This window comes from Mytilus galloprovincialis, chromosome 3 (assembly GCF_965363235.1).
Source record: "Mytilus galloprovincialis chromosome 3, xbMytGall1.hap1.1, whole genome shotgun sequence".
Lineage (NCBI taxonomy): Eukaryota > Metazoa > Mollusca > Bivalvia > Mytilida > Mytilidae > Mytilus > Mytilus galloprovincialis.
In genome coordinates, this window is record NC_134840.1 from 75,747,195 (window position 1) to 75,773,325 (window position 26,131).

The 26,131-nt window shown below is 32.0% G+C and overlaps 1 protein-coding gene across 1 annotated transcript; it reads right to left on the reverse strand.

The window, feature by feature from the left end:
* Positions 1-8,058: 8,058 nt before the first annotated feature.
* LOC143068957 (DNA polymerase epsilon subunit 2-like) lies at positions 8,059-25,786 on the reverse strand. Its single transcript, XM_076243365.1, has 4 exons — positions 25,696-25,786; positions 25,227-25,410; positions 24,736-24,912; positions 8,059-8,216 (listed from the first exon to the last, which is right to left on the reverse strand). Exons 1-4 carry the CDS (start codon positions 25,710-25,712, stop codon positions 8,133-8,135), a joined length of 462 nt encoding a protein of 153 aa, XP_076099480.1. The 5' UTR covers positions 25,713-25,786; the 3' UTR covers positions 8,059-8,132.
* Between the last annotated feature and the right edge of the window lie 345 nt (positions 25,787-26,131).

Here is a 26,131-nt window from a genome sequence, read left to right on the forward strand (position 1 = left end):
GCGACACAGACACAGAAACACAATGCAATTCATCAGCGATTAAGACATGTAAACATACTCTAATCAGAAAATTGAATTTGGTATAGTGTTGTTTTACTTGATACCAGTATATTATGGATCATCATTCGTCATCTAAAAAATTAAAAAATGCAATCTTAGTATCACAATTTATATGATTAATTTTAGACTTATGGTCGTGACTGTTATATAGTTCTGTTAATATAAATCATTTAAACGATAAAATTATGGTGAGACGAATTGCTAAGGCGTTTTTTTTTTTTGTTTTTTTTTGTTTTTTTGCCTGGGCCCCATCTTATATAGCAACATTTATGGTTGATCCAGACTCTTTATCTATACCACCCCAAAATTTGGTGTGGTTTTGGGACAAGGGCCCCAATTCGCAGAATTTTGGATCCGAATCTAGAACTTTATCAAAAACTACCTTGACCAAAACTTTAACCTGAAGCGAAACAGACGGACGAACGGACGGACACACAGACCAGAAAACATAATGCCCCTCTTCTATCGTAGTTGGGGCATTAAAACATTTTTGTAGACACGGCCTAGAAATGGTTGACAATATGAGACGTACTGATAATAAAACAACTGTATACAATATAGACTACGGATAAACACGAACTTTTCACTTAAAAAACATACTGAAAAGAGACAATGGAATGTGCATCAAACAATAAATATCTACACTAAAAACTAATTGATGACTTGTGCAAATATGTAAACTCGAATAGAACAAGAATGTGTCCACAGTACACGGATGCCCCACTCGCACTATCATTTTCTATGTTTAGTGGACCATGAAATTGGAATAAATTCTCTAATTTGGCATTAAAATTAGAATGATCTTATCAAAGGGAACATGTATACTAAGTTTCAACTTGATTGGACTTCTACTTCATCAAAAACTATCTTGACCAAAAACTTTAACCTGAAATTTGCACTATCATTTTCTATGTTCAGTGAACCGTAAAATTGGGGTCAAAACTATAATTTGGCATTTAAATTAGAAAGATCATATCATAGGGCACATGTATACTAAGTTTCAAGTTGATTGGACTTCAACTTCATCAAAAACTACCTTGACCAAAAACTTTAACCTGAAATTTGCACTATCATTTTCTATGTTCAGTGAACCGTAAAATTGGGGTCAAAACTATAATTTGGCATTTAAATTAGAAAGATCATATCATAGGGCACATGTATACTATGTTTCAAGTTGATTGGACTTCAACTTCATCAAAAACTACCTTGACCAAAAACTTTAACCTGAAGCGGGACAGACGGACGAACGGACGAACGGACGAACGAACAGACGGACGAACGAACAGACGGACGAACGGACGCACAGACCAGAAAACATAATGCCCCTCTACTATCGTAGGTGGGGCATAAAAACTATAAAGTAATACACGGAATCTGTCATTATTTTTAACAACTAATTAACCTATTCTAACTAATAACTTCTATACCTAGCTATCCACGTGAACCGTTTGTATAAATAAGCTCTTTTATGGAAAACCCATACAATGCACCGTTCTTGCTTTAATTACATTTCCCACATTTATTTTTAAAAAGTTCCTGTACCAGTCATATACATGGAGGAAATTGTTAGCATAAATTAGGATAACAACTAAAAATATAATCATTCTTTAATTGAAACTTAAGAGGGCAACATTTTATTAAAGAGATACAAAAGATACCAAAAAGTCATTCAAACTCAACTGACAAAGTCATGAGCATAAAGAAAAAAAAAATAAACTGAAAAACTAAAATTTACAAAACACAACATAGAAAACTATAGACTGAACAATACGAACCCCACCAAAAACTGGAGACAATCTCAGGTAGACCGGAAAGGTAAGCATATCCTGCTCTACATATTGCACCCGTCTTGTTACTCATATAAGAACAACCCGGTGATAAATATATTTCGAAAGTTCACTTTATAATTCATGTGGTATAGCAATGTCCGTAAAATCTTTGCTGGAATGAGTCGCAGATTCTTCCTCATTGTCAATGTTAAACAAAGCTTTTTACTTTGTACTTGAAGTTTCATATCTAAAAAAAACCTAAAAACTTTGAATTCAAAATTAGATAAGTCCTTCAAATACTTTTTGCTCAGTAGTGCTCATATGAAATATGTTTTGACCTTGAAAGTTTTTTGTAAGTCCTAAAATTGCTTGACAGTATTGGTGGGTAGTGTTTTAAATGCTGTGGTGGGTTTGAAAATTGTTTGTATATCCCGTAAAGATTGAACAACAGATGTTCTAAACCTTTTTGCAAATGCATTATTGTTCATGATAGTCTTTTATCTTCAAAGTTACAGCATAGAAAGGGTTTATATATATGCTGTAACAATGAAGATAAAGATGGGTTTATACATTTATGGTTACAGACAAAGTACGTATTGCGTTATATTACAATGCAGAAAATTTCTGCCCAGAAAGAATTATTCATATATATATAAAAGTAAAATCATTAATTTGTGCAAAGGACAATGCACAATATTGTATTCAAAATAAACTGACCAAAGCTTGATCATGTGTTCTGTAGTCTTGTTTTCACCGACCATTACAACTGAAACATTATAAGTGTATCATCACGGTTAATTAATAACATTAATTGAAAAAACCAAATTGCACACATTGTAATGTAACACTGCTAGGAATCTGTATGAGGTTTTTTTATGTTTTAACTTCCACGTGTCATTGCTATGCATAGTATAATGTAGATCATAAATACAATATTTGCCTGAATGAAACTATCATTTCATCGGAAAACCAAATAGTGCACCGTAGTTCCTTAAATGATGTTTCAAACAAGGAAATTAAAATAGCATCTTTCCATCCCTATAACATAGAGGAAACTGTTACTATGAATTTTTATAGACTAAAACTGAAGATAGCTGTTTCATGGAATAACCAGAGTAATACTGAATACCTCTTTATAAATACTTTTCAAACGAAACATTTTCATACTTCTTCTAATCATCTCTATGAATGACTAAAGATAGAAGTTAGAGGTAATACAGGTAAGCTTTTTTATGATAATGAAATACATCTTATGTTTGCATTGGTAACACTATTTACCAAATCTAGTATACAAATTTGAGCGTTTGATTTTGCCATTTGATTATGGAATTTTTGTTTTGAATTTTCCTTGGAGTTCAGTATTTTTGTGCTTTTACTTTTTTTTCAAACAGAATATATTTTTAATTCCATGCGTCCGAACAATTAAGAGACACAATTCACGGGTTTCTTTAAATTAATAACATAAGACGAAATGCCATCATGAAACATGGCAAATTAACAACTGGAGTACACACTACTTGCTTGCTAAAAGTAAAAAGAAACACAAAAAAAAATAACTACGAGGAAAATTCATAAACGGAAAGTCCCTTAACATATGGGAAAATCACAAACACATCAAACAAATGGATAACAACTATCATATTCCCGAATTGGAACAGGCATTTTATTATATAGAAAAATGGTGGACTAATCCTGGTTTTACATGTAGCTAAACCTCTCAATAGTATGACATTCGCATAAACTGAGTTCATTATTTTTGTGATTTTACTTTATACAATTCCATTAGTGTGAAAGTCATATATAAATATGCAGATGTAATATATATATATATGTGGCGGGGATAAACATGCCTGTGAGCGTTCAATAGTTATCAAAGGTACCAGGATTATAATTTAGTACGCCAGACGTCCGTTTCGTCTACATAACTCATCAGTGACGCTCACATCAAAATATTTATAAAGCCAAACAATTACTAAGTTGAAGAGCATTGAGGATCCAAAATTCCAAAACGTTGTGCCAAATACGGCTAAGGTAATCTATGCATGGGATAAGAAAGTCCTAAGTTTTTTTTCGAAAAATTCAAAGTTTTGTAAACAGGAAATTTATAAAAATGACCACATTACCAACTCTCTTTCTTCTCTCGGAAAATTTCATAACAACTAAAAATACAGGGAAACTGTCAAATCGATTGAAAAGATGTATACTCAAAAGATCGATACAAAGCATAAACATGCCGTTTGGAGGTAATTGAAGTAGTTTTAAAGTGTTTATGTCAATCCACTCTTTGTTTGTATATATTAGGTATTTGGTTTGGTGTAATGAACTGAATGGAACTTATCAGCAAAACAAGTATTAAACTGTTAAAGTAAACTTGGACCTGAACTTGATGTTTTGCTATCGGGGTATGTAGAAATATTTGCTACTACAATTTATTAATATAAACGAGAATTTGAACTTCAAAATCGTTTGCACTATGACCGCTTTTTTAAGTTTTCTTATTGTGTAGTTACTCTTTCTTGTATTAAATCTTGAAGCTATTTGTGGCAAAGGACTACGCAATAAAAAAAATTAATAGTAGCAACCTTATATTTCATGCATATTCAGCACAGAACGAAGAAAGGGTATTTTGATTGAAAGGCTCTGAAATCTAGTGGCAACTATTGTCTTTAATGCTTCGATGTATATATATAAAAAAGATTGAATGTAAAATAATGGTTTGTGGTAGAAGCAGTTTTACAAGGAGGAATTGAGGAGCGGTCCTGGTTCTTTCAATGTTTACCAATAATTGTAGCCGGTATATATATTTGCTATTTTAAATGTTTTCTGCTCTTTGGTCTGGTCTTGTGTAGACCAAACACGCGTCTGGCGTATCAAATTATAAGCTCCGTACCTTTGATATTTTTAATCTTCGACACATACCCCATTTCAATCCTAAATTATATGCCACTAGTAGTTAAGCAAACAGCGATCAATACATCAATAATTTGTCACCTTTTATTACTTAAAGACTGCAGTAATGTATTTCTATATAATAATATTTAAGATGGAGATGTTACTGGTTTCCCTAGTTTGATTGGCAACTACCAAATAGAAATTCAAAAAAGTGTAAACTGAAATGAAAAGTTATTTCTTAAATCAAAATGAACTATAAATATATAAAATAAAGTATATTTCTCATGTTCATCAAACATTACTGTGACCGACATTAAAGGGGCACTAGCTACAAGATATATAAATCAAAGTGATGGAAATCACTCATGGAAAGATTAGAAGAGTAGTTTGAATTATTTCATATTAAGGTATGGTGGGGAAAAATGAACATTTATAAAGCACTATTGCTGAAAATTCCATTTACAGCAGGTCTTTAGAAGTAAACTTGCTTTTCCAGTACATGCAGTATGAGGATAAAATGAGCACAAATTAAATATTATGGGTCTCTTAATTTGCACAATTTTATTTAAACTGCAGTTTATATCTTATCGAAATTATGTTGCCGGTTCTGAACATGTTTCAAAAAAACAAAAAAAAGCAAAAATTCTTCTAGTAAATGTTACCAACTAGCCTTGTAAGACATAAATCTGGACCAACAGCTTAAAACTTAAAGTGTCAACAAAAAAAATTGAAAAATGTTGTTATGGGGCATTTTGTAAGTTGAAACAGAGGTTATAGGGCATTGAAGATTAAAAGTTTTTAGAGTGCCTTTTGATCAATTTTTAAAGTATTTTTCAACACAGGGCATTGAAAATGTACTTTATCAACGTAAACCAATTAAAAAACTTATCTTATTGAAATGTGGATTCTTTCTTGATTGCAAAAATATATATTCACTTCTAATAAAAATTCAAATGACTAAAATAGACATAATGATTGATGGGAAATAAACTAATAAACAATGGTTTGTTATAATTAAAAGTTTTAAAATTTTTAAACTGTTTCAAGCCAATTCCTGATAAAAAAAAAAAAGTGTACTAATTTAATTGTTGATTAATTACAGATGATTATTGGAAATTTATCAAGTAAATTATAGGCCTTACTTGAATACCTTTTATTTATTCATATTTATATTCATATTTCATTTTTTTTAAGATCTTGTTAATCCATTAATCATTTATCTTTCAGATATAATTTACAGAATCGCTTTATGTAATGTAGATCAAAAGTAATTGGCAATAAATAAATCTATCATCCTTATAAATATCAAACATCTAATATACACATTTGTGTATTCAATTATGAGGTCAAATACTTGTGTATTAAGAATTATATTGAGTGGTCTGTATAGTTATGTAAGACTGAGGTTGATAGGTAATGTGGCCAATTTGATTGGCAGTTTAGGGGGTGGGGCATTGTAATTAAAGGTTCACCTTGTCCCTGATTGTTTAGTGATAATGAAAGTTGTCAATCATACTAGTTGAATCAATACCCAGTTACCTAATCAATATGTTTTTTAAAAGCCTGCACATCAACACACCTTTTCTTGAATGAACTGCTCCAATAATATACCCAGTTTTTTTCAGTTTATATGTGTATTATGTGCACATACATCAGAACCATAGGGAACTATATTTCAGTGTGAATACATTTAGTAACAGTAGCTAACCTGTCCTGTTGTTAGAGAGGCTGGTGCCTAAGTAAAGATTTAGAACAAGTTCTAATCTTTCCAAAAATCAAAAGTATGATTGTTTTGTTCAATCATTAATGAAAGTGAAATAGTGAATTATAATTTGTTTTCATCAGCTAAAATTGTTCAATTTTGTCAAATTAAGCTAATAAACATTGATAATGAATTATTCACTTGCAAGTGAAAAATTCGACCTCATAAAATCTGTATTCATGTGAACTCCAATTTAACCCCGTGGAAAGAGATAGAATAATGCATGCAATTTCCTTGTACGGTAATTTTGGTAAAGAACACACTGAAAGTGAAACAAGGGTAAATAATCTGATTAAATGATTGGATCCACAAAAATCGTTCTTTTTGAGGTAAAAACGACGATAAACATAAATTTTTAATCTATAATACAAAATTTAACAGACCTATAAAAATCCCAATGCATCAGTTGTTTAATCTTTTTATATCTATGTTTATGTTTACATCGCTTATATGGTCATTGAAGGTCAACTCGATAGTTAATTAGATGGCGTTTTGGCAAAAATTCACACGAAACGAAGCTACATCTTATTGAGACCATGTCCTGTAAATTGAGTCTTTTATACTTCTGATAGTTTGGAAAAATGTTTTACATTGTTATAAATAAAATATGAGAATTTGAGTCAAATCGGTGAACATGAATTTGGCAGCTAGTGCCCTTTAAGGCTTCAGAACTTCAAGACCACCCAAATAATCTCAATAATTACTATTTGATCAAAGAATTTACCAAAAAAAAACCATATTTTGCTAAGAACTGCATTTTAGAAATATGGGAATGTGTTGAAATATCTGTTTGCTTTTCGGGTAAAGCCATGACAGATAACTTTTTTTGGCCAAATGCTATATATTGCGGCCACTTTTTGGTCAAACGTCAAATTCAATGTGATTTTGATGTCAAAGTGATATTTCTAATGACTGGTTTTCTGATCCTTCAATAACTTTTGTGTCATATTCCATAGTGTGGAATAGCGACAGGCATACAAATGAGAGGTGTAATCCACCATTTTCTACATAAGAACATGCCTGTATAAAGGCAGGAATATATGAAAGTTGTCATTCCTTTGTTTGATGTGTTTGAGCTTCTGGTTTCGCCATTTAATAAGGGACTTTCCGTTTTGAATTTTCCTTGATGTTCAGTACATTTTTTAGCAAGAGATGATTACTCTGTTCATGCACCTGGTCTCACTCACTCCTTTTGGAGCTCATACATTTCTCTGAGGTTTTTTTTTTATCTCGAGTTGTTAATCGAAATGGAAGAACTATAGGCTGATACTACTGTTACCTCGTGTACCACTTAATTCACTAATTACCACCTTCACCAGATAACTATTTTCCATGTAGTAATATTAAATTTTTGTTCCCTGAATAAAATATTATATTGAAATCTCAGATATTGTCAAACATAAGCCTATCATATTTTTTGAGTTTTACAGTGTTTCAAAAAAACTTACTGTAAGATCACTCCAATCAATAGTAAAGGCCCATTTGACTTTTTAAGAAAGGTGAGCAAAAAATTATTGCACGGGATATTTAAAACTAAAATAGAATAAATATGGCATGATAACTTAACACAAGATGATGGTCAGTAATATTTGTTTCCATAATAAAATTTGAGCCCATCAAAATATAATCAATTGTTTATGATACACATGTCAGTCTCCAATCTTGCTATCTTCTATCTGTTTTGTAGCTGGTAAGTAAACTTTAAAACTAAATTCTGTTCTTGGAAAAGATCCCTAAAAAGAAAAAGACATTGCAATTTACTGCAATTTAACAAAGATGACCAATTCCTCAACTTTTTATCTGAAACCTAAATATATTCTTCATAAAAATTAATTCTTATATAATTTGATTTTTTTACCCTGTATGCTTACATTGCCCATGTGAAATTTTAGAGTTGTTTGTATAACCATTGAAGGACAAAAATATTGAACGTATAAATTTTCTAATGTCAGACACGCGAAATTTTTTCTTTCAAAATTTTAACACTATGATGACTGCTGTACCCATATTTTGACTATTTTATTTATTATGTCTGTTTAGTTCACGCATCATTGTAAATATAACGGAATTTGATGAAACTGTCATACAAAGTGATAGGTTTAGCGCTATAAAACCAGGTTTAATCCACCATTTTCTACATTTGAAAATGTCTGTACCAAGTCAGGAATATGACAGTTCTTGTCCATTCGTTTTTGATGTGTTTTGTCATTTGATTTTGCCATGTGATTAGGGACTTTCCGATTTGATTTTCCTCTGAGTTCAGTATTTTTGTGATTTAACTTTTTACACCTTTCGTAAGAACTATATTTTTTTTAATATGTACTACTTTCGAGTATGTTCTTTTTGTACCAGGCCCATTTGGTGGTGTTACATTCTACAGTCTATCTGAACTAATTATGCAAAGAATTCGGCTCAAGCCAGTGTTAGGGGGGAATCTTAAACCTGCTTTATGTTGAAGGCCTCACTGCAACCTTGATATGAAGAACAGCCATTAAGCACTGTTCCTTTGCTTTTTGTGTGTTTTTACCTGTGCATGTTCTTCTTTTGTGCCACATACAAACTATGTGGAGCAAACATTTACAAGAATGTGTCCATAGTTCACTGATGCCCTAATCGCACTATCATTTTTTGTGTTCAATAGACCATGAAACAGGGGGTCAGAACTCTATTTTGGCATTATAATTAGAAAGATCATATCATAAGGAACATGGATACTAAGTGTCAAGTTGGTTGGACTTCAACTTCATCAAAAACTACCTCAACAAAAAACTTGAATCTGAAGCGGGACAGACAGACGAACGAACAAATTGCCGGACAAACTGCCTGACGGATGAACAAACTAACAGACGAAAGGACGCACAGACCAGAAAACATAATGCCAATAAATAGGGCAAAAAAATCAGTGTTTGAAAGCACTGAAGGGTCAAGATTGCTTATAATCTATGAGTGGAAAGTAAAATCAAAGAACATTGCTTGTAGTTAATTCAACTACAACACTGAGTGGACTCCATTTTTTTCTAATTAAAAGTGACTTTAACAATGATATCATTGATATTTTTAGAACAGATATTAATTTCCTGCACCTTGCAAAAGTTATGTAATTTGCTTGACAAGTTTTACATGATTTTGTTCCTTGAATATCTGAGCATATATTACATCAATTAGTTTCTGGAAATGTTTATTGGTAGAATGTTTAGAATGGTATGATCAATGCACTAAATATTATGTATCTCGAAGGTAGTGATAAACATTGGAAGATTTAGATATCTTGTCAGTATCTAAAGACGTACTGAGGTTCAGACAGACATGGATAAAATTTGGCTTTCACTCAATATATGCTAAAAGAAAGGATATAATAAAATTTATTAAATTATGAACTTTGCAGGAAAAGAAAATCTTCTTTATGGTGAAAAAAAATAAGGGGAATTAAGCCAGCCTATTTATTAGGTCTTTCCACCTTTCCGTGTGGAAAGACCTATTGAATTTCTTCTTCTGATTATTATTTTTTAATTTATTTTTTTTCTTCCGCCTAATTTTTTTCTTGCGGTGTAAAAATGTTTCAAAAGATGTCGCTTAGTTTTTTGTATATGATATCATACAGTCTATACGCTTTTGAAACTGACCCTGTTTAACCGAACACTTTTCTTTGTAAGAGTTATCTCCCCAAACACTTATTAGATCTCCTCCGCAACCTTAAAAGAAAGCGACAAATTTATTTTTCCAAATTGCTCATTATATCCTCAGGATGTTAGGTTTTACGACCGAAGCTTTACGTATCCCCTTATTTCCCCTTTTGTATTGAAATAAGTGAAATAAATTTGTAACTGGAAAACCATAAGTGATAGAGGCCTAGGGTCTTTTGATTTGAGGTCCTTGGTCCAAAAAAATGAAATGAGGTCAAAGGTCAAGGTCATGTTCAAATTTTGATTTTAGCTTGTTATCTCTTATTTTCAGAAATCATACAAGATATCGACAAAATATTTGCAGACAATTGTTAGTAGCGACATGTCGTAACACGTAAATTTTACTCAAAAGGATACGTAACATTTAATGGGAGTTTTCCCCCCTTTTGTATCTAATATTAGTTGTATGGTAATATATCTCATTAACAATATAAAGTAGAGGCCTAGAGTCTTTTGATTTGAGGTCCTTGGTTGATGACCTTGAAATTGAGCTCAAGGTCATAGGTAAATTTAACGTTCTAGATTTTGACCTTTGTTCTTTCCTCTTCTGTATATACATGAAAAAGCCATGGGACTTTTTGCAAAAGGTTGCAAGCAATGTGACCTTGAAAAAGACAACCGGAAGTGACCTTTTGTAAACCGGAAGTAGCCATTTTTTGTACTAATTTAATGTAAAAGTATATAGAACCATCTATTTTTGGAATAAGTGTCAAGTAAACTATCAAAACATACCGGAAATAACATATTTTAAACCAGAAGTAAAAAATGATCTCCCTTATTTATATCTTTTTGTATAGAAACCATATATTTTTGGAATCAGCTTTCAATAAGCTGTCATTTGACCCCAAAATTGACATTCAAAACCGAGTTTTAATATTTTCACATAAAAAGATCCTTACTAGTGGAACAATTGGTTTTTAATTTAATTTAATTTTTCTTTAAAGCTTCTTAATAAAGTTGGACTCATTATAATATTGTAACAAGTTGAGGGACACAGTTCATTCCCATAAGATTGCAGATTGTCTATAGAAAAACATGTTCTCTAAATGACGGCAATGGAGGGGGGGGGGGTTAAAGACCTTGACTATCCTTGACAATGTATCATATCATACAATACATTAATAGAGGTCTTATGCTTGAAAAAGAGAGTTTTTTTTTTTTTAAGTATAATTCATCAAATCATAAAACAGGATATTTTCACCTGCATTGGCCATATATTTTATGAAGCAAAGTTGGACAGTTCTTTCAGTCTTAATGTTTAGAATTGGGAATGTTACTGTAAAAAGAAGGGAAGTTAACTGTTTTAGACTATTGCAGGGTGAGGGGAGTTATGAATGTACATATTTTAATAAAACTTTTTTTTTAGCATCAACCTATGATTCACACAACCTTATACGGGAAAGGATGGTATCATTAGTAGGTTGCACACAACAATATTCGACTAAGATTGATCATAAGTATGCTGAATTGTTCATGACATGGGACCAATATTATTCCTAAAGTTTATTTTGGACTCGACTCAAGGTGTTTCCATTCTTAAAAGCTGCAATCACAAGATCATTTAAAGGGATAATTCGTGAATTTTTACTTTTCAGCTAATTATGTCCATAATACCATAAAAAACATATTCACCAAGTTTTATCTGGATATGAACAGCAATAAAGGAGAAAATTAAGAATTAATAATTTTATTTCTTCGAACTTCCTGACTTATGTGACGTAGTTTAAGTCTTTAAGCATGCCGGGAGTGGAAATAATCTCATTTTAAATCTTAATCGTTAATCATCTTATAACGCTATTTAAAGCGTATAGACGACGTTTGGTGTAGCTATTAACCAACTAATAATTAAGATGGAACAGCGCTCAGCTTGAAAGTATAATGTACGATTTATATTTTAATATTTTCTGAAATGATTATAGTGATACAAGTAAATCATATAAAATATTTTTTTATGATTTTTATTTTCCGACGGATATTTTGAACTAACACGTATGTATAACTGGTAGTGTTTTAAACATGCATGTTTGTACTTTTTACCTTTTACGTCAGGCTAGTAAATATGTGCTGCTAGTACATTTGTAGTGTGTAAATACGGCCCCGCAAATACAATGTTTATTGTACTTTGACACATAGTGACTACCTGTTGAATGCGTGGTTAAATTCAAGTTAATTAAAAGATTAGCATTTTGTATCTTTTGATCTTTACTCAGTGAATTTAAGCCGTCACGGTTCACTTTTCTAGGTGTGAACAACATTTCGAATGAATGATAAACGGGGGAATCTTAATATTTTCCATGAGCTCAGTTTAATTAAATATATTATTGACGCTGAATATTTTTTGTTAAAAAAAAGGAAATACTGAATTAATTTAATTGAATAAATTTATGAATAATGATGTCCCTATAAACACGAGTAAATGAATTAAAAATTCTAAATATGAATCGGTGACCTTGAATTTTTGAAATAGATAGTAATTTCCAATTGCAGTTATATAAGTGGGTCGTTCAAAGCGATCTTATTCTTTTTTTTTTTAAATATTCAGGAAGTAATGTCCTTATCAAAATAATTTAATTCTCACCACGTACTAATTCTTCAGCTATTTGAACGAAAATATCAAAAATGTTAACAGAAAATTTTCAACTTTGTCTTACTGGAAGGGAGGGAGAGCTCCAGACGTACTTATTAACAGACAAAGCAGGCTTATGGCTTATCGTCAGTTTGTGTGTTGGGTCAGGAAAGGCCAACCACTTGGCAAGAAAGACAGAATAATCCTACCGGCTTGTGTAGTAAACATAATTAGAAAAGAGTTTCCATCGTTGGATGGGGTATACGAATGATTCAAAGAATGTGAAAGTGACACTTCAGACTGAATAGTTCTAAAATCATTTAAACGGTTTACCAATACAAATTTTCACCGAATGTTTCAGATTCATTTCATAATTTGTGTAATAATAAACCTATTTATGAATTATTTCACTTTGAGGTCCAATTTTATAGATTGCATGTTGTATTAACATGAAGGTTTGGTCTACCACAGTACCACGGAGCGTTGATATGATTTGACCCGAGATCCTCCCGAGATGTTGTTGGGGTTCTTGTTGTGCAACCTTAACCAGTTTTCAATGATGTGTTTTTTATCTCTTTGTTTGTCTTTCGATCGTTTATTGGTTATTTTTTGCTATGACGTTGTCAGTGTGTTTTTTAATACTGAATATGACTATCCGTTTTGGTACCTTCTGCCTTTTTACAAACAAGACCATGAAACTGAATATTGGAAATGTATCATGCTACTACAAAAGAAAAAGCACTGATGGATTGTCCTAGAAGCATATTTTATGAGAATAATAATGGTCTATAAGCAGTTACATTTATTTCATGTTTGAAGCGGTGCATTTTTTAAAATTTAATTTGACTTTTACCAAGAAATGCATTGTAGCAAAGGGGAAGAGTAATTGTGGTCTAATGTCAGATACTTGAAAATAATGGAATTTAACAGAAAAGGAAACAAAAAACGGACTTTGGCAAAAATGTAGAGGGCTTTTGATACCTTTTCTCCAGACATAAAATCTTTTACAATAAATCATCCTACAACAGCTTAAAAGCTAGAAATGCCAGCGATTTCGCGGGAGTGTTTTAGTGTTCTCAAAATCTTATATTGATAAAAATGACACTCCTTTAAATAATTGAATGTACATGTACAGGAAGACAAACGATTACCGCACGTTCTAGAGACATGCCACGAACTAAGTATCATCTTCGTGTCATAATTGCGCATGCTTGTCTCTTCACATACAAGTAAACGCAAATTTTCTAATAGGCAAAATATTTCGTAAATGTGCCCGCTCATATCAGAAATAGGACAAGAAAGTATGAAAGATAGTCATCCGTATCTCTCGGTTAAATTCTCTAGGATTTACTCCAAACAATGTTGTAAAATGATGCAGTATGTTTTTTTCTTTCTTAAATTATTCATCACAACTCTAGACCGCATAACGTAAATTAAACATTTGCTAAGCAAATAAAACAAGCTGACAAAACATTATGTAAGCTATTGTGTACAAAAGCATTGGCGGATCCAGGGGTAGTGGTTCCGGTTGTTGGAACCCCCGTTTTTTTTTTGCCGATCAATGCATTTGAAGTGGGACATATATTTGGAACCCCCCTTTTTTAATATGGCTGGATCCGCCCCCGAAAAGTAAAATTGAAATTTGAAAAAAAAATCATTTTACATGGTACAGTACCAGATAATCTTCTAGACATGAATTTTGAAACAGAAGTCAAAATTAACAAGAGGCTCTCAAGAGCCTGAATCGCTCACCTGAATTTTTTTGGTTTAATCTCTCATCAATGATTATTTTGGCTTTTCAATTTATTTAAATGTTCTTTGAATCGTCCTATTTTCTTCAAAAGCAAAAAAAAATCATTTTCTCCTATGTTCTATTTTAGCCATAGGAGCTATGTTTCTTGACATACAAGGAAATGAAATATAAAATTTATACTAGATACTCTGAAACTCTGAAACTCATTTAGCCTAAGTTTGGCTGAAATTGATACAGCAGTTTCATAAGAGAAGATTTTTTAAAGTAAGTCAACATGATGAACAAATTGTGAAAAAAGTCTTTAAAGGGCAATAACTCCTAAAGAGGTCAATTGACAATTTTGGTCAAATTGACTTATTTGTAGATCTTACTTTGCTGATCATATTTGCTGTTTACAGTTTATCTTTATCTATAATAATATTCAAGATAATGACCAAAAACTGCAAAATTTCCTTAAAATTACCAATTAAGTGGCAGCAACCCAACAATTGGATGTTTGATTCATCTGAAAATTTCAGGGCTGATAGATATTGACCTAATGAACATTTTTACTCCATGTCAGATTTGCTTTTAATGCTTTCGTTTTTGAGATATAAGCCAAAAACTGCATTTGACCCCTATGTTCTATTTTAAGTAACGGCGGCCATGTTTTTTGACGGATCAAAAATCAAAGCACACACTTTGTGCAGAATAATCTAAGGAACAACCATGCTAAGTTTTAACCAAATCCATTCAGTAGTTTCAGAGGAGAAGATTTTTTAAAGTTAGCAAATATGATGAACAAATTGAAAAAAATTGTCTTTAAAGGACAATAACCCCTTAAGGGGTCAATTGACAATTTTGGTCATATTAACTTATTTGTAGATCTTACTTTGCTGATCTTTTTTGCTGTTTACAGTTTATCTTTATCTATAATAATATTCAAGATAATGACCAAAAACTGCAAAATTTCCTTAAAATTACCAATTAAGTGGCAGCAACCCAACAATGGTTTGTTTGATTCATCTGAAAATTTCAGGGCTGATAGATCTTGACCTAATGAACATTTTTACCCCATGTCAGATTTGCTCTAAATGCTTTCGTTTTTGAGATATAAGCCAAAAACTGCATTTGACCCCTATGTTCTATTTTAAATAACGGCGGCCATGTTTTTTGACGGATCAAAAATCGAAGCTCACATTTTGTGCAGGATATACTAAGGAACAATCATGTTAAGTTTCATTCAAATCCATTCAGTAGTTTCAGAGGAGAAGATGTTTGAAAAATTGTTAACGACGACAGACGACGACGACGACGACGTCGACGATGACGGACGCCAAGTGATGAGAAAAGCTCACATGGCCTTTTAGGCCAGGTGAGCTAATAATTTACGGTCTTATTATTTCTGTCTTTGCACATTTCAGAATTAATCAGCCTGTAGATATAAATTTTAAACTCTTAATTTCATGTTTGGACGGCTTTGTGTATTTCAATCAGGTTAGGGACATACATTGTTAACAGGATGTATAATACACCTGACAGCATTTTCGATGGTACTTTTACCTGTGCACACCTGGGTCAAACAGCTGGGAAGCGATGCATGTACCTGAATTGCGTACTGTCACCAGTTTATTAGCCCGCAGGAAGTCACTAGAATACCCGAATGTGACACTATTACATGACCTCTGGCAATAATTCAAAAGATCGACGGTTTTCATATTAGAAGTACCCGAAATGAATAAAATCTATTACATAAAAAAGATTATTTTTTTTGGCAAGCATTTCGAAAAGTCTAAAGCCGCTACAGATAAGAATATATTAATGCTTTTACAACTTCCAAATTAGTGTCCGCCCCACTAGATGTATTCCTATCTTTTATCTTGTTATCATGAATTTAGAAAGAAAAAATACTCCTACTACGATTGACCATAAATCATTACAAACTTCGCTAGCCTAGCTGTCGACATTTTATATCCCGAAACTGCTCAGCCTTAACTTGTAGGACTACGCAACTGCGTTGACCTAGTAGACAGCTATAAAGCATAACAAGGGGGCGGTAAGATCTATTAAGTTTCCACACGAATCGGGGAAGACATATGCTCCCATCTACCTATCACCTCTTCAACCTTTTATATGGCACAATATGGAAAAGGGAGGGGGGGGGGGTAAACAGCATCTGTAATTATACTACATGTAAATAAATAAAGTCTTATTTTTAAACCATTATTATATTAAACAAATGACCCTTTAAATGTTTTAAGTAATTTTTTATGTATACTAGGTTTTTTTGCACCTAAAAAATATATACTTCATTGAACTTGTGAATTTACGACAGAAAGTCACAGAACAAAACGTCATAATTCAGTTTCGAGTTTATTTTTCTTTAAACGAAAAAACGTAAATTAATTAATTCTTTTTTGGTTTGTTCTTGAAATATTATTTTTAAACCAAGTTTTAAACAGAATTTATTAAATAAATATCAATGACATCAAATAATTGTTATAAAATCAAAATGCCAAAGTGGCTAGGTACCTTAAATGGCTTCATTGTCCCTAGAAATATATATCCTTTGCATGATTGAAATCAAATATCTTTTTATTTCTAAAGGCTTGTAAACATGTTCATAAACTTAAAATGTAATAAATGTAATAAATAATATAATATTTGAAGATGTTTTTCCTATATATATTCAACATTTTTTTTGTCTGTGACTTTTTATCCGTGTACTAAACTTCTACTTGTAAACAAAAAAATCTGTTACTAATGCATGAATGCAGAAATACTGAACTATATTAATCTGACAATTTCCTTTCAACCAGGCTTGGAACGAAATAGCAATAAAAACATTCATGAGAAAAAAATCATAATTACTATCAAATTTCCATCGAAACTAGATGCTTCAAAATGGTCTGCACACACTTTCTTGAACTTGTTGTGAGTTGGTTGGTGTTATGTTGAGGTTAATCATCCACGTCTGGTACAACTCTTTTTTTTTTACAGGATCTTGGAAAGTGTAAGCTTATGCCATGTGAACTTCGATTGAACATCCGTACGCTTGACAAGTCATTTTGATTCTGAATATACGATATGCCATGCTTGTTTTTTGGCTTTGTGGTTTTCAGATATTTTATTCAAATATACTCATCACGTGACAATTTGTATCGGAGATGCCGTCAAAATGGCGATAAGTCGAGCAGTGATAGTGGGATTTTAATTTTTATTTTAATCACTCATCTAGAAGAATTGAACAATAATTTTAATGAATATATGATTATTTATATCAAATAAACATAATATAAAATTTTCATTTTTTTGCGAAGTTTCCCTTTAATGTAATAAATTTAAAAAAAAAAGAAAAAAGTTTCAAATCGGAAAAAAATATACAATAGAAATTTGTGTGTGTGATATTTAACGGTACACATTACTGTTGACTCTTTAAATACATTTCATGAACAAAATAAAAATATTCAAAGTCATAATCGAAGGATATCATTTCATTTTTCAGACGATAGGTACTCCTGGTAAAAACAGCAAATCATTAACAGAATAGTCATCAAGAAGACAGATAATGTCTGCAAACAGATCAGAATCATTACACTTTTATGACTATCTATGTCGGAAGATTGGGTCAGAGAAAGTAGTGAAGGGTAGGAGATTAACTTTCATAGCTTTTGACTCTTCAACTCACACCGTAGTAAGCAGTGGCAGTAGAAGTGAAGGACTGGATTTAAAAGGTAGTGACATTGATATTATGAACGTTGATACTGCCATGAAAGTATATGAATCTGAAAAAGATGATGTAGAAGGAAGGCATCCAGCCCTATTGATGGACACATCAGAAACACAGCCATGTTTTACACATCTAAATCTACAACGGTATACACATAACAGACCAACTAACTTTTACAGCAAAATGTTAACCCAACATGGAAAGTGTCCATTGTTCAATATGGTAGAGCAACATGGAATGAAGTATCTTTTGTCAAATAAACTATATAAACAGAATCTGTCAAAACATCAAAAGATAACTCCATTTTTTTGGTTAACTAAAGTTCATGGTCCATGTTTATCAGATGTTAATGGTGATTATGATCTTGCATTTTGCTTTAAATGTGATAAATGGATTTCCCAAGCAGCACCATGGATCAGTAGACCTCGTTCATCATGGCTTACACCTGAAATAATTTCTAAAATAACTATGTCTGGCGTTTTGTTTGTTCCAATTGGAAGTAAGGGTTCAATATATGAGGATTTGGAATGGCGTATATCATTTTCGGTAGCAGAAAAACAACTTATATTTTCTTTCAATCATACTCAGTTACTATGTTATGCTTTGCTAAAAATAGTCCTGAAAGAGATAATTGAAGGGGATGAAGATTTGAAAGGTTTACTGTGTTCATACTACATAAAGACTTTGATGTTTTGGGTTTCTGATGATTCAGATCCTCCTGTTTGGAGACCAGACAATATTACAAATTGTTTCATGGCATGCTTGCACAGACTTTTATATAGTATACAATATTCAACATTGTGACACTATTTCATTCCTGATTGTAATTTTTTTTTACTGCGTTTAAGTACAGAGTTAGAAAAAAAAGCAAAGTTGATCAACCTACTTAAAAAATTATCTCAACAAGGAATTCAATGCGTCTCGGCTTCTGAAACACTACATGATTAAACTAGATATCCAAATAATACATATACAATCAAACAACTAAATATGACTCCTAGATTAGTATATGATTTTTTACAAATTTTAAAGCGTATGCACCTGGGATCTAATGCAAGATGTATCATTTATCTACTGAATCGACTGCTTCATCATTGTAAAACAGATTTGTCACGTGATCATTTTCTATACTTTATTATATCTAAAGCATATCAGTATGTACCACAAATACCATATGCTCAACAACAACAAAATAACAAACAACAGTACTATAAGTACAAATATGACCTCAGTCGTCTGTTGATAGGTTTACATTCAGATGCAGTAGCAGGATGGTCCATGTTGTCCACTTTCTTTTATGTTCATGAACATTACTTTACATCTTTAGAAGTTATCAATTATGCTTTATCAAAATACACAGACGAAAAATGTACTAACATATTTTCTAATCATTCAACTCACAGAAGGACATATTTGACACCAAAAGAACAAGCTGCACTTGATTTGATGAAAAAAGAAAGACTCATAACAATCTTAAAATCATCAACAATAAATTATGCTCATTTTTCATGTAAGTCGCAAATCATTCCAAAAGAATTACAACAGGATGTTATAAAAAGTTATGGCGATTTTCATCCATTAGTATATGCATATTTCCTTCAATTTTTGTGTTTCTACCATCTACATGACCAATTTTCATGTGAAGATGCTATGCAACAGATATCAAGGGCAACTTTTGATACACGTCCTACTGGAAATTCAATGAGCTTCTTATGTTGTCAATCATTTATATTTTTGGAATAGCAGCTCATATGACCGGTAGGCTAGATATAGCAAAATCATATTTTAAAGAACTTGCTAAAAGGGATGTGGACGTTTACACCAGTGCTGCAATAAAACTTAGTGAACTAACACAGTCACATGATCATTATTGTGATGTCAATGTATATGAATTAATTTCAAATTTTATTAAAAGTTAATATAAATTATTTAATGTTGCATTTATTTGCATAATTTGACAACCCTGCATACCAAGGTATCCACTTCAGGGACTCTAACGAAATGATTCACACAGGCGTTGGTTCACCACATGGAATTTAATTTATTAAAAGTTGTTGAAGATTAAAATTTTATTAAACCATTGATCACTTAAAAGATTTACACTAGAGAGAACGGAAGTTCATAACTGCTTAAGGTCATTCTTTAAATATGAATGATAGATCTGAATTTTAGTGGTATGGAGGGAACTGGTCAAACAGCTTGGGGGGCATCTGAGCCCTTAGCCATCAATAGTTCAATAAAATTCTATTCAATCTTTAACAAGCTTGGATTTATTTGGAAATTATATTGAACAATAGATGACATAGTTGCTTCCATGAGACTTTAATACAGTTCTACATTCGAGAACATTCACAAGGATATCTGTGGTAATTAAGGCCTTTCACCATTCTGTGGAAAGACTTATTGTATTTGTTCTGATTATTTTTTGTCTTCTACCACCAAATTTGATATGTCCCCTGTTTTATGGTTTTGCAAGATGTCGCTTTGATTGTTTACATATGGTATCGGACAGTTATTGGGTTTTGACTTTTTATTGTAAGAGTTATCTCCCAAAAACACTGTTTTCTTTTATGTAAGATCTTATCTATTATTGTAATACATGTAGAAGCAAAAAAAATATTTTACCAAAAGGCTCACTTTATCCTCATAATTTTTACTCCTCTTTTGACAAAAGTGATATGGAAGACTCCATATGAGAGTTATTTCCCAATAATAATGAATTAAGTGATATGCATTTGTAACTGGTAAACCAAAACTAGGTCATGGTCAAATTCTTAATTTTGACTTTTCCTTATTCATGGATCTCCTCTGTCACTTTTAAAGATATCTATATATAAAAGAACAAGTGCAAAATGTTTGCCTACTAGTGTTTAAGATATGAAGCACTTGGTCTGAAACAATCCAATGACATCTTATAAGAGTTATTGGGCAAGAAATGATTCAATTTAAGGTTAACTGATTGTTACTCCAACCATGTACATAGGGTATTTTGAAAACTGTTGTTTGACATGTGACCTTAAAAAATATCAACCCAGAGTGACCTTAAAAAAACCAGAAGTGGCTATTTTTGCACTTATTTTATGGAAAAAAACTAGAAACTAAATGTTTTTTAAATATACATACATAAACATATCATTTGGAGACCACAAGTAAATTTCACGAACCAAAAGTACATTAACTCTATGTATGTGCCAGTCCCAAGTCAGGGGCCTGTTATTGAGTGGTTGTCGTTTCTTCATGAGTTACATTTTTGTTTTTTGTTCACTTTTTGTACCTAAATTGGGCTGTTAGTTTTCTCGTTTAAATTGTTTAACATTGTCTTTCTGGGCTTTTTATAACTGACTATGCAGCATGGGCTTTGCTCATTGTTGAAGGCCGTATGGTGACCTGTAGTTGTTAATTTCTTAGTCATTTTGGTCTCTTGTGCAGAGTTATCTCATTGTCAATCTTACCACATCTTTTTTACTAATTTCGTCCATGTTACATGCAAAAGAATACAGAAACGATATATTATTGGAATCAGTGTTAATAAAGCTATCATGTGAGACTGGAAGTGACATTTTTTAACCCAGGACTTGACAGTTATCTCCCTTATTTCAGTACAAAAAATATAAAGAAACATTTATTAATGGAATCAGCATGAGGAACCTTATGTTTGGACTCTTAAAGTAATTCTAAGTAAACTGAAAATAGCTTCTCATCAATGATTTATAAATCTGATGTGGAAACACCTTCAAATGTTTTCTGAACAATTGGTTTTTAATATACTTTTATAGTGTTTAAATGTGTATATTTGTATTGACAATACATGTTATTATTTGTTTTCCAATATGTTATTGCTTAATGTTTATTTCTGAATAGTATTAATATTAGTTTCAAAATAAAATTTGTAATAAGTGCTGAGTTCCAACCAGCTGTTTTCAGTATAGTGTTTATTGGATTGACACGTGCAGCAGCACTTAATGGTATGCTGATATGCAGCTTGTATCCCATACACTTTTATATTAATTCCTGCTTTTCCTATTGATTGCTTTACCCAACTTGATACTATACCCTTTGTTACTGATTTAAAAGGTTTAACGCAGGGAAAAAAGAGAGACTTTTCTTTACCCTGAGTTTAGAAGTTCTTTTTAGATATTCTTCCATGGTTACGACAACACATTTTTTAAGATAATCATGTCATTTGACTTAATATAGAAATTGACAATGAGTGTTGGCTGAAAACAAAACTTTACGAGAAGAGATGATTTTAGCTTCCTTATTGCGACCTTTTCATATTTAAACTAAGAGTTCTTCCGAATAGTGAAGTTGAAATCACCACTTTGTAAATGTAATGGACCGTTATGGAACATCCGTTTCACAAATGATATGGGATATGTTCCTTATGCCGAAAATATAAGTCTGTTCCCTTTTAACTAATGTGATCTACCAAATTAGACTACTTACCGGCCTTGTAATAACATGAACAACACTACGGGAGCCACATGTGAAGTGGGATCTGACTACCCTTCGGGAGTACCTGAGATCACCCCCAGTTTTAGTGGAGTTTGTGTTGCTGTTGTACCCCTACTTGTGACATTTTACCTATTGTGTCTGTTTGTTTTTGTGAAACATCAGTGTCAATATAATGGAATTTGATGTGACTGTCATACAATGGGGAGAGGTTTAGCTAGCTTTAAAACCAGGTTCAATTCACCATTTTCTACATAATTCAGAAATATGACAGTTGTTATCCATCAGTCTTATTTGTTTGTGCTTTTGGTTTTGCCATTTGATTAGGGACTTTCCGTCAGTTCAGTATTTTTATGATTTAACTTTTTCCTGGTTTCGATTGTTTAACTAAGTCTACTTTAAGAATGATTTGTGGTATGATTGCCAATGAGACAACTCTCCACAAGGTACAAAATGACCCAGAAATTAACAGCTATTAGTCAATGTGCGGCCTTCAACAATGAGTAAAACACATATCGCATAGTCGTCTATAAAAAGCTACGAATTGAAAAATGTAAAATAATTCAAACAAGAAAACTAAGTCTGATTTTTGTACAAAATAATGAACGAAAAACAGCATTAGCCGACTACCACTTAATAACAGGATACTGACTTGTGACTGGGTTAACGAAGTTTTAAGTAGCCATTCTTCCCCCTAATGTTCACTTTCATGATGTCATTAGAAGAAGTAATATTGTCAAGTTTTATTAAAAGAATGGTTTTTGTTATAATTGTAATAATGTCAAATCCTCATTTGCAGGTAATTGTTTCAAACAATATAAAACTATATTTACATCCCATGTTTATGTTTATTTGAGAAGAGAAGGTCTGGCATTGAAAATACCCCTCAATAGTTTATGTTTCCGGGCAGAGTTTCTGATCTGAATCACAAAGATGGCTATACGCCATAGCAGGAAAACTATTGCTTTAATAACAAGAAAATGTGGTATGGTTGCCGATGACACAACTATCCACCAGAGACCAAATGAAGCGGAAGTGAGCCAATATAGATAACTGTACAGCCTTCAACAATGAACAAAATCCCTCCAGCATAGCAATAATTAAAAGGCATTTTATAATAGATATATTTATAGAAATAAACTGTTGTTCAGAGATATATCTCACCTATCAACATGAAATTCAGAATAGACAATCTGATGGACAGCAATATTGCTTATTAATTCAGTCACTGGGCCCTGATGTAGTGAGCAGGGCCTGAAAGTGGTTGACAACCTTAAATGTACAGACAGTAACGTAACCTTATAGAAAATATCCTTGTTTATTGTAAGTAGTTCCTATGAATATCAATAAGCCAGCATTTGTGAAAACAATGCTGCCCCATCAATCTGTGGTTAAAGTCACGCCCATTTAAACACATTATTATTGACGGTACCATCTAGAGTCTACAGACTTGGTGTAGCATGAAACGAAAATATATGTTGGCATTCCAACATTTGTGCAAAACACATACACAGTAACTTCTATAAATTGATTTCAAACATTTAGATTGTTACTAAATATTTGGGAATTAGAGAGACTTGTTGCACAATCAGCATGTGGCAATTGTTTACCTACATTTTCTACATTCACATGTGATCATGTTATATGCACTTTTTGATTGGGTGCAGCCAGGTATGACTGCAACCAATGAAACTCTTTACCTCCTGGGTAAGAAATTCTCTCTTATGTAGCAATACACAGTTAGTTTCATTCCTGTCTAATAAATAAGGCTTGCTATTTGTGTAATGCATGTGTATATTTATGGATATAGCATCTTCCATAGATTTAAATTTCAAAAGTTATAAAGGTGAAATATAATCACCAAAACGATGAACAGATGCACAGACCAGAAAAACATAATGCCCATGCACTATTGTAGGTGGGCATAAAAACAATATATATCAGTTGATAAGTAATGAAACACATCAGGAAAGGTATCGATTAACATCAGGAACAAATGGCAAAATCCATCTCAGGACAATTAAGACTGTTGGTCACTGATCGTAATATTGGCAGTACAATTCATAAAAACAATCTGATAGTAACTTACCGGATTCATCACTGTACAATCAACTGATGTTGTGTGGAATGAATCAAACTTGTCAGCACAAACAACTAAATCTGGTACTGGATATAGCTGAAGACCAGCATCATAAGCCCAATACACATGACATACATGTAACGGTAATGGGCATAAATGGCCTTGTGATACAATTGTCTTACAAAACTGAAATATAGTAAAAATATCTTTAAAGTTTTCAAATATAATTCTTGTTTCAAAATTATATCTGATCCACCAAGTTTATAAATTGTTGGTTTATTTCAATTGAAGGTTTTTGATCAACAAGATTTGGCAATAATTTTTTTCCAATTATTTACATGAATTTTGAATTCTGGTAGAGTATTTATATGCGGTACATTCATATCACATCTATGGTGTTTGTACTTGTAACTAGATGTTCATCATTATCCTTTAATCAATCCAGTTCAGAAAAGTTTGAGACCTAATAAAATCAATTATACTTCACAAATAATATTTACATGACTAGGCACTTCTCCATCTTCTGGAAATTTGACACAATGCCTACACATCTTTGTAACAATGACTTCACGGAACACTACAATTTCCTGGGTACAGTACTGGATACGACACGGATTACTGGTAAACTGTGCTGATGGGATCTTTTTCCTTATGTCTTCTGTAACTGGGTTAGGTATAGGTGGTCTGTTAAATATAAGAAAAATTATTTTAAAGTTAATTCTACAGAATTTAATCACTTTCCAAGGGCCCAAAGAAAAAATTAAACAAATGGCTCCTGACCATTTTTCAATTCTCAAATGAACTGGAAAAACTTTTCTGATTAAAAAATAGGGTAATTTGTTTCACTGAAAATAACAAAACATTTCAATTTATTGTGAACAAATGTTTAATATTTCAGATTTTTCTTAATCTTAAATAGTCATATGGTATTTAGTCCTACCATGCACCTGTAAAAAATTAAATACATACCTAGGTAAAATCGTCATAGGTCCTGGGTCTTGTGGTCCTGGTACAAATATAAATCTACTGCCTTCAACTTATATTGGAAACTCGCATATCAGTTCTGTTAAGTTGTGGAAACATTCTGACAAAAAAGATAACAGATAATATATTCTGCCAAACCCTCTGACAAAAAATACAACAGGTATCAATACTAACAGACATTCTGACAAATAAGATAACAGATAACAATTTTGCCAGAGATTCTGACAAAAAAGACAATAGGTAATAAATCCTGCCAGACATTATTCAATGTAGGAAATATGAAAAAGGCTATGTAAAAGTTCTTTGGAAGATTTGAATGTTAGTTGCTTAAGTATTGCATGCATAATTTGGACAAAAGCTACTGAACAGAACTTAGTTGACTACGAGCAAATATCAACAGTACTTTATATAATGCAGTCAA

Bases quoted from the DNA above. Each gene is read 5' to 3' on its own strand.
- LOC143068957 (XM_076243365.1), bottom strand. The intron at 24,913-25,226 runs GTAAATATTATT...ACTATATTTCAG, and splicing joins ATGGAGAAGTGCCTAGTCAT to TTTTGTAAGACAATTGTATC. The intron at 8,217-24,735 runs GTAAGTTACTAT...TTTTCTTTTTAG, and splicing joins ATTGTACAGTGATGAATCCG to GGATCTTTTCCAAGAACAGA.